This window comes from Sinocyclocheilus rhinocerous, unplaced genomic scaffold (assembly GCF_001515625.1).
Source record: "Sinocyclocheilus rhinocerous isolate Xijiao unplaced genomic scaffold, SAMN03320098_v1.1 scaffold412, whole genome shotgun sequence".
NCBI lineage: Eukaryota > Metazoa > Chordata > Actinopteri > Cypriniformes > Cyprinidae > Sinocyclocheilus > Sinocyclocheilus rhinocerous.
The window spans coordinates 1,003,176-1,014,120 of record NW_015642498.1 but is presented as its reverse complement, the minus strand read 5'-3'; the positions used below and the strand labels follow the sequence as shown (position 1 = coordinate 1,014,120).

The following is a 10,945-nucleotide window of genomic DNA, read 5'->3' as shown; positions in this document are numbered from 1 at the left end:
CCATCACGAAGTTCTTGTTTGGCAAAATTAATATAAGCTATTCTGTGTCTTAAGACAAGTTAAGTTAGAACAAGTTCAAATTAACATCTTTATTATATTTCTACGGGCAGAGGAGAATAGCCAAACCAAAAAGAAACAAAGAAAACACAATGTAACATTCATAAAACTGTACTCAATTGAATGCGCACATGTGACTGGGGCTAGTGCCATCTAGTGGTCGCTGATTTTCTGTGTCTCAGCTGCGCGTGGATCGCGAGCTGTGTGTGTGTGGATTGGGTAAGGCTAAAAGGGCGGAACGAAAGTCTCAAAATTCAAATGAATCAAATAGAATCGACTCAGAAGAGACGTGAATGAATGCACGCGTGTCACCTGATCCACAGATGCACATTTTAATCGCTACATGCACAAATCATGATACTTTAATACAAACTATAACATTTGTATTCACAAATATGTCTCTATTTGAACAAAATGCTGCACATTAATGTAATTCTTAACTCTGCAGACACCGGTTGAAAAGCATTTGTTTCAGTGTAGTGAGCACATTTGCGATTTTTTCAAATCGTGTACAAGTTAATGAATTGCACTGGTCCTTGTTCGTTGGTAGTTGTGTTTGTGTGGAGGACGTGAAATGCTGTAAACATGCGAAAATGAAGTCTCAAAATCCAAATGAACTGAACAAGATCGACTCGAACTAGACGTCAATTAATGCACGCGTGTCACCTGATCCACATATGCACAGATTCCTTTTTGCATGAGCAATTTATGATATATTAATGCAGAACAGAACATTTTTATTCGCAAACATGTCTGTATTTGTACAAATCGCTTCACAATCATTTAATCCCGAATTCCACAGACTCAAATTGAAAGGCATTTGTTTGTGGTTAGTAAGATACGTGTATAAAATTTATGCAGTGCATGGATAATTGTGCGTGCATCTATTAATCATTTAGAGTCTAATATCATATCCCATAGTGTGACGTCATTTCAAACAAAATAAGACCAAAACAAAATTTGATTGCCATTTGCTTCGGGAGTTTGAAACCAGTAGCCAAAGCAAACAATAGTGCGGTGTCTTATAATACAATACATGGAATAAAGCGTGGGCTCCTGTTCTAGCCTGACCACCGAACGACGAGCATCGAGATAGAAAAGGACGTTCCCATTTGAGCCATTCAAACATTAGGGCTCACAAGCAACGTGATTTCTGATGTCTGCAGGGGTCTATCACGCTTCTTCAAAGCTGAAGAGTGTCCTTCAGTCCTCAAATTAAAGCTGACAGCTGCCATTGGCTAAGCCACACTGGATGGCCATGAGCGTGGGCTGAATTGCGAATGTTATATAACATGCTCTTAAAGAGCGCGACATGCTAACAGCAGGGCAGAGCAATTATCAACAAATTCATGCCGCATGTAGAGCTGTTAGGAGCGATAAAGGACAAGCACAAGCTCGGTTTTTGCTCTCTGAAAATTGTCTTGCCGCATAACCGATTTGAGGCTCATGTTTCAGGAGCTACTGTGGACTTGCTGCTGGCCAAAGCCACAAAAGCTGAAGAAGGCATACTAATTGATTCTTGACAAAATAAAGAGAGAAAACAAAATATCTGTATGCCTTGGTCAGCCCAAATGAATTTTTCAATGGCCAATACCAATATCAGTCAAAACTGACTCAGGGCTATTTGTAGATTCTGGAACCGATGAAAGTAAGAAAAGCCAGTTGTATTCACTGGTCAAACTGCTCATTTATTGGCTGATATGACAGTCCCAACATCAAAATTTTCCTGATATTTACACATATGAGAGGTTACTCAACAACAAAAACATGCTGCAACTCAAAACTAACTCCCCAGTTTAAAGTATGAATTATTCCATTCTACCCTTATGAAATGCCTGGATTTGAAATCTGGACAATAGTGACTTCACAATTCTTCTCGACACACTCCTTAATAGGGCTGTCCGATATTGAAGAAAAATGCGATATGCGATACCTTGTTAAAAAATGCGATATTCGATATGCGATACAATATTGCTTAAAGTGTGTAAAATCAGTTTCAATTATATTTTAAAATATTTTTAAAATAAAAATTATATAACCAATTTGTTTCACATTCTTTCTTGGAAAAGAAAGAATCACTACAACTTCTGAAAGTGACCAGCAGTGTTTTAGCAGTACATAAAAAGTAATGTCACAAATCAGAGAATGTAATTTTAACATCAGTGTGAACATACAAACAAAAACAATTAATGACACTAATTTTATATCATTGTACCTTTGCTTTCCATACACTAAGTACTTCTTCATATACCACAGCAAAAACTATAGTCTGAGAAAGTTCAAACATGATTAAAGGCAAGTGAACATTCAGCAAAAAAAAAAGAAAGAAAAAGAAAAAAAAAAAGAACAAATACACAATTTACAAGCACAGATAAAATAAACAGTAGTATTCAGATACAGAAATTTAATAATTAAGTGTAAAATAACACTGCATAGTGTTCACTGTATGAATTAAATTTAGATTAATCTTTGTTATAGCCGTTTTGTTGTTTGATTAACATTAGTGACATATTCAGCAGCATGTATTTATAGGCTGCTGTCCCTTTAAAACCGACTGCACGGATCCAGTATAATGATACACATTCGATTTCTTTCTCAGCTGTTTACATTCATTTAAAACATAACTGACTGCGATTACGAGAATGATCGCCGAGACGGGTACTGTTGACATAATTCTGAGTGTATGTGTCCGTTCAAACATGAGGAGGAGATGCGAAAGACGAATCAATTCGGTGTTCGCGTGCCGTCTGAAACGCGTCTCTCTCTGTGTGTGTGCGGCAGAACTGAAGAGACGCCAGAACGGAAGATGCTTGTGCGCGCGCTTCAGGTGTGAGTCAGACAGCAAGACGAGACGGCAAAGAGTTGTTTTCTGCAACTTATTGCACTTAACTCTTTTTAACGTCAAGCAATTCTCTGCTATATGCGTCGAACTAAAACTTTGACCTTTTGCAACGTTTTGATTTAAGTAGCCTATTATTAAAATGATTCAGATATCGCACACCCTTGCGATATGCATATTGTGATATTTACATTTGCGATATTTCGATAATTTCAATATATCGTGCAGCCCTACTCCTTAACATGCTTCCTTGTTGTATGTAATCAAGGAGGCGTGTCCTAAACAATTCATATCTGTCCATCAATCACAAGAGCGATACTGCAGTTGGATAAATATGTCAAGTAAGACCCTAAAATACTGTTTGTTCTGTCTCAGAAGCTGTTCTGTCAGTGGATGTAAAGAAACCGCACCTCAAAAGACTCTGCATAGCCTCCCTAAACATTGCATGGCTAAGTTTATTTTTAATGATGTGCCTAAGGAACTGAAAGATTAAGTTTCCTTTTGTTCGTCACACTTCACAACGAAACGTTTTGTCAATTATTCTAAACACATGTCAGTTTTTCACATTATCTTTTATTGAAAGATACAGCAGTGTCAAGCATTGTATCCTCAGAGACAACACAGAAAAGTACATTTATTTTTAATCTTGCAGTGTGTTTGTAATAAACGTCAAACCATTGTTTAACACCATGAAGCCACCAAGCGTATCCCATATATATATATATATATATATATATATACACATACATACATATATTTGGTTATGACATATAATAAGTGACATGTGACATGTGGCCAAGTATGGTGACCCATACTTGGAATTAGTGCTCTGCATTTAACCCATCCATTTGCAAGTGATTGCGTTTTTTCAATTTCCTCTCCCATGGGATCTGATTTGAGTGAGCTCAAACATATATTTGTGTGGATCTATCACAGTGCTTGCCATCTCAAGTTTCAAAACACACGACATGCTGTAAAAGAAGGCTTGGATACAGTGCAATTAAATCACAGAAGGCCATTTACTTAAGTTTCTGCAAGAGGTGACAGTGTTTCACAGAGAGTGTGAATAAAGAAAATTGACTTATTGGTGAGAAGAAGAAAAAAAAAATAAACTTTGCAAACTTTATAAACTAACCTCGAGCAGTAATTCTACATTAATTAAAAGATCACGCCAATTTAGTTCATTATTCAAAAATTTGTCTGAGCAAGTAGCCTCATAGGCAGCTCAAATTTGAGTCTTTGCTAATGGTCCTTTCCAGTCCAGTTCCTCTCTCGCCTACTTCACTTCCTGCCAACTCTCTTTACTGTCCTGTCCAAAAAAGGCAACAACTCCAAAGATCATTCTTAAAAAAAAAATACTACAATAAGTACATTTAATCCTTTTATTGAGGCTTTTTCTTCAGTATGCTCATGACAGTTGCACCACCCTGACACATCAACCAGCAAGAATCTTTGTCTTGGATTGTGTGGCTAGATCTTGTTCACAGATTTCTATAGAAGAGAGTGGAAAAGCTACGCCTCCATCAGCAGTTATTCTCACCTCCTCTCCTGAGCCAGTGAAGAGTCTGTACTATCTGCCGCTGATACATCCTGGTGAGCAAGCAGCCGCACACCACATCAGGCAGTTAACGCATGTCTGAACAGGGCCTCTGAGTCGCAGCTGGGCTCCGTTTCATCATCAAGAATGGCAAAGGCCAAAAATAGAAAAACCATTCCATCTAGTTTGGGATCATTACAATGTGTCCAATATGTGTCCAATATGTGGCGTTGTACAGTATTGAGACAGAGGAGGTGGCAGAACTGAATGCAATGTAGCACGATACTACGATATTTCTTCAAAAGCAGATCGTGGAGACATTTTAATCGTCCACGATCAAAAATCGTCATATCACACACCCCTACTCGGACATCAAGTACCCAGCCAGGTCAACAGGTAAGTTAAGAGTGGACACAGGAGAAAGGGTGTTGTGTGTTACGCTACTGGTTGAACTCGGCTCTAATATTAATTCTGAGTCAGTGCACCCGCTGGAGTCCTGCCAAGACTTGCAGCCTTGACACGAGCACACGGCAGCTGGGAAAGTTTAGCATGAAGCACATATCACCCTTGGCCATCCGTGCAAGGCAATTAATTTGAAGAACTCTGACTCCAAATCGTCAGAAAGCAATGATCTCAACCACTGCATGACGTGGACATGACACTAAGCCTTGTACACCCTTGCCAAATCATTGTCATGAGAGATGAAGTTTGGAGTGCCTGTGCAATGTGTGTCAAGGAGAGGCAGCAGTACCTTGCCGGTTGATCTCGTTTTGCAGAAGCTCCTCCATGGCCTCCTCCTCTGCGATATCCAGTGGCGTTTCTCCCTCGCTGTTTACTACACCGACGTTTGCACCTTGACTGATAAGATACCTGCAAAGACATGACAAGACGTTTAAAAAGGCAACATCCGAATTGAACTGACAACTGCTTCTTTGGAATTTTTGGAAGAAAGAAAATGAGAAATAATGAAGAAATGGAATGGACTCATTTTACACGACTCCCTTCACAGAAACCTCAAGAGTTCAAGTGGTGATTTGCATCTTAATTAAAATTCAGTGAAGTGGTCCTCCACTTCTGTTACTAATTAACAGCGTGGATTCATGTCACTGAGTACATAGACTTGTGAGTTATAAAGGAGTGGCCGTTTCAGCGTTGACCTTGGCGTGATCAACATCGCTCTCAATAGCCTCTCTGGTCATGTGTTAGATTCAAGAACTGCAGCACTAGGGAAACAAGGCTGCACAGACCTGCCCTTACTACAGTCTAGATCACCTTACATATTCAAAGCTGCTCAACTAGTAGTTCACTAGAAATCAAACACTCTTGCAAAACTCTACTTGGCTGCAAGTACAGAATTTGGGCTTTTTTTTTTTTTACTAAAACAGCCCTCAACTTTATTTTCCTTCAAAAACTTAGCGTTTTGTTTGATACTGATCATCGGCAATGCTTTAAGATTATTTAATAGGCAAAACTGATGTACTCACTGTCAACCACAATCAAACATACAGGGTGGTCAGTATTCTAATGAAAACATACTTAGTTTTACCAGACAGGTGCGAAACTACAAATGTTCAAACCTGACTAGTTGGTTACTGAACGACTACTCAACTCTACTCACCCTGACCCATCCTTAATTTATATATCTTAAGGTGTGGACACATTTTTCATTGTTCTGCAAATTTCCACAGACGATGCCCAGTCCTTTTGAAGAATATATGATAGGAAATTCCCTCAGATTTGGTCAGACAGATTTGCCACAGTAATGTTTCCATCACCTTGTTTTTATGCACATTTTGAAGTATATCACAGGAAACGAGTGATGGAGTCAGCACTGATAGCCTTGTGGGCAGCGCAATGAGATACAGCACAGTTGCACTACTGGCGTCAAGTTCGAATCCTGACTTGAGGACCTTTCCCGCTCCCTATCTCTCTCCCACTTCGCTTCCTGTCAGTTCTGATATGTCCTGTCATAATAAAGGCAAAAATGGCAAAAATAAATCGTAAAAAAAAAAAAACGCCAAATATCCCCCCCAAAAAATATCCCTTAATTCGCAAAAAAAGTTTACACGCTCGCTTAACGTGGTTTTTGACTTGTGCGAAAAAGAGCTAATGTGAATAACGGGAGATGGAAATGCATTTGCCAAATAAATTCCTCCATGCGCATCAAAAAAAGTCATGTGACTTTGCGCTATGGGACGGGATAACTTGACTAACCGGACCAATCTAATTGCATTAGGGCTGTCAAAATGGCTGAAAAACTACATTCGAATTTTGTACTTAAAAATGATCAAAATTCGAATTATATTCGAATTTAAAAAGCATAAATTCAGTTAGGGAGAAGAAAAGCTTTTGGCTTCTCTTCTGAGGCCACAAGAGGACGCATCGAGCAAAATATTACTAATGCAAGTTTATTCAGTAAGATAACATGACTATCTGTGAAAAAAAGTGCATAATGTTTAAAATAATGTTTATAAACCATATATAATTAATTAAGTTGCTTAAATAACTATAAACAAAGCAGCATCATGTATGTATGTATGTATGCATAGTTTAATACAAAGGGCGGAAAGTCAATCACACAGAGTACATTTTTCATTTAAAAACAATGCAGTGGGATGGAGAAAAAAAAAGCCATAAAGTCTCGATATATGTATATATATTTTTTTAAGTTAAACTAACATTAATTTTACATGGCTTTCTAAACATGCGGCTCTTTTGCGCAAGACGCGAGTGCAACATGTCCCTCTAGAAAATGAGCGAAATAGGCTATGTGTTTTGTGTAAGCGGCTTGGTTTCAGTTTTGACATAAAAAACATCTTCTCCGCATTGATGTTCTCTTTTTCCGCAATATTTTTAATGAACAACGCAGCAGCGCCACATCTAGTGGCTTCAACTGGATAGGCTAACAAAAATATTATAATGCAACGACACTTATATCATCATCGCATCTCGTGCGCCACTGATAAGGCTGTCTGACGCACACCTAAAATTTAAATGCAACGTTTTTGCATTCGAATGTGGATTTTTATTTTAAATTCGACTAATATTTTGACGGCCCTAAATTGCATAGCATCTGAAATGAGATCAGAGCAAAATCTGTCGTCAAAGTATTTCTGTATAATTGCCTCCAAGAACTGTCTTACACAACTGTGTTCCCAAACAGCAGGTATCCACCTCCGAAAGCAATGACTGCTCGCTGTGAGGCGCAACTAATTTATTATATATGAACATTATTATATTCAGTGTCTTCTCCTACTTTTTTTATTGATATTTAGTGCCAGTTTATCAGGAAGTGACGATTTTGTTCTCCTTGACTCGTTTGATGGAAACTGTGCTTATTCGCAAATGTTTTATGCAATATTTTATGTGAAGTTAAATTCGAAACTTTGGATGGAAACCCGGCTACTGACCAACAGAAAGCTGCTTGGTTTGAAAGTGGCTTCAGCGTGTGCTGTGCTTCATACCTTGCTACACTACTGACAATAGACAATGGTCCTTTTTTGCCAATGAAATTTCATGATTGTGAATGCACCTTAGGCCTAGGAGAGAAAATAAGCTATTTTCAGATGGTTTTCAAGAAGGAAATTTGAAAAGTGTTCATTTACATGAGGTCTGTCATGCTAAATTTGTATATTTGTGTCATTAGGCTTTCGTTACTTTGTTTTACCATTTTGTACACAATTCCTATTTCGGATTCTGGAAATGTTAGTCCTATCAACAGACAAAACAGGTCAGAGTACTCACAATATTCAGGACAAAAGCAAGCTTGTTCCGTTTTACTGTTTGCCCTATATAAAAGTCAGCTGATATTTTCTCTAGAGTGCTGCGTTCCCTATACAGACCTCAAGCCTCCAATATAGCTCAAACTTGAAATTCAATATTAAAAACACCCACTGCATATAGAAAAGTGACACTGACAACAAAGCAACAAAGACTAAGTCTGAACTCCAATTAAGAATTGTCCATGACAACAGTTATCATGATTGACATGACATTATAAATCATGTTACAATCCCAGAATGCACAGCAACAAGCTAAGTGAAAAAAAAATCTCCACATATTCAAAACGGCAAACTATTGATTATAAATACAAATTCATTCAATGCTGAAAAGCACAGACAAAATGTTAGAACATTTTTTATTAGCTGAGCAATATGCTAACATCAATTCAAAGTCAGTTCTCTCATGCGCAGGCAGCATTATTTTTGAGGCCTACAGAGTAGAGGTCTTCACGGGGGTCCACTTGGATCCGAAAACTCGAGATCCGACCCGAGACCGAGTTCGGGTCCAATACTTCGACAAGTACCTCGGACACGGATCGAGTTCGGATATTAGCGGCCTCGGGTAATTTAAAATAAACATGCTTTTTCCAAATGGACCCGATTTGACCCGAATTCTTTTAAACTATCCCAAATGCGAAGGTTACTTTCACTTTCGTGTTAAGTGAGGAACGCACATAGAAAAGGAGCATACGTTTGTAACCTCGCACACAAAAATCATTATAGATATGAGAACCATCAGGAAAATCCACTCGCTTCATTATGCTGCGTGTGTTAATGCAGGGCTTTTCTTTTTTGTGTGCAGCCTTTCGCCGGAAATCAGACAACACTAGCAAATCCATGAATTATTAGGCTATCAATTTATGTTTTATCAAACTATCACATTTATTTTTCAAATCCACTGGTCACAATTGAAAGCCGAGCTCAGAAATAGGCTAACTTGTATCCATCAGGCAGGCACTAATATAAAGTAGCCTAATAATAAATTGAATAAATGTTAAATAAATCAAAGTAATGGAGAAGCGGCCAAATCAGTCAGCAGGACACGGGAATTTTTCCTGACTGACTGCAGGGCTGCAGGCTGTACACACATCAATGCAGTTTACGTTCGGGACCAGTCGGGTTCGAAATTAAATGGGTCGGGGTCGGGTCGGGTCGGACTCGGGGCTAATTTCATCGGGTCTGTCTCGGGTCGGGTTTTAAAAAAAAAAAAAAAGTATTTATTAGGGATGCTCCGATCCGCCTTTTTCGCCTCCGATACGGATTCCGATACCTAGGGTTCGATATTGGCCGATACAGATACCGAAAAATTTCTTATAAAAGAAAAATAAAATAAACAATAAATATGAACAAATATAGGCCTATGTATATTTATAATCTATGAGAGCCGATACCAGATATGAATATCGGATCGGCGCAACCCTAGTATTTATGCACGTCGGGTTCGGGTAAGAAGTGATTCGGGTCGGGTACAAATTTTAGGACCCGAGAAGACCTCTACTACAGAGGTGCTGTTAATATAGTGTTCCAAGCCTGTCACTTTTAAGATTCCATGACGGTCAGGATGCTGCCTTGGAAGGCTGCTGCATATGTAGGTAGCGGGCAGTGACACAGCTCTCACTAGGTTATGAAACAGCTTTAAACAGCCAAATTCATCATCAATTCACAGAAGAGGATATGTTTATCAATTCTTAGTACAGAAAGAATGACTCAGTGAATGGAACTTGATTCCCTTCAAGCGAAGTGTCAGAGTGTTAAATCATATGCACCACAGCTATAATTTCAGCACAGGTTAGGTGTTAATCCATCACTATGGTGTAACGTGCGAACAAAGGTCACTTGGGGCTTGGAACCTGGGCTGACCTCTTAACCAGGTTACACATAGCTGGCAAAATACTCATATCAACAGATGAACTGTGTGGGAAAGAGGAAATTAAACATGCAACTAAGATTTCAAATACTGGTCACACTTTATTTTAAGGTCCAATTGTCTCTATTAACAAACCATTAACTATGACCTTTGCCACAATAAACTCCTAATTTGCGGTTTATTAATAGTTAGTAAGGTCGTTGTTAAATTTAGGTATTGGGTAGGATTAGGGATGTAGAATATGGTCATGCAGAATATGTGCTTTATAAATGCTAATAAACAGCCAATATGTTAATAATAGGCATGCTAATCAGCAACTAGTTAATAGTGAGAATTGGTCGCTATACTAAAGTGTTACCCAAATATTTTATATTACAGGCTTTGGCTAAAAACCTCACAAGTCAAGTTCCTTCAACTACAAAGGTTTGAGGTCAAGTTAAAATGTTTTTGAAAGAAAGTCTCTTCTGCAGACCAAGGCTGTAATATTATAAAATATTAATAAAATAGAAAAACAACTTTTTTAGTATTAGTGTATAGTATTTTTAATATATTTAAAATTTTAATTTCTTCCTTTGATGGCAACGCTGATTTTTTTAACAGCCATTACTCCAGATTACAGTGTCACATGATCCTTCAGAAATCATTCTAATGTGATGATTTGGTGCTGAAGAAACATTTCTTATTACTATCAATATTGAACACAGCTGTGCTGCTAGTATTTCTGTAAAAACCACAATACATATTTTTTCAGGATTCTCTGATGAATAGAAATTTAAAAAGAAAGCATTTATTAGACACTAAAATATTTTTTAACATTACAAATGTCTACTGTCACTTTTGATCAATTTAATGCATCATTGTTA

The 10,945-nt window shown here is 38.0% G+C and overlaps 1 protein-coding gene across 1 annotated transcript in view; it reads right to left on the bottom strand.

Moving 5' to 3' along the window:
• The window catches only part of LOC107755884 (protein phosphatase 1 regulatory subunit 12A-like), a 91,594-nt gene that overhangs the window by 32,232 nt on the left and 48,417 nt on the right, over positions 1-10,945 (bottom strand). The window contains exon 3 of the mRNA XM_016572844.1: positions 5,185-5,303. Within this exon, the coding sequence (XP_016428330.1) occupies positions 5,185-5,303 (119 nt within the window). The remainder of the gene's footprint in view (positions 1-5,184; positions 5,304-10,945) is intronic.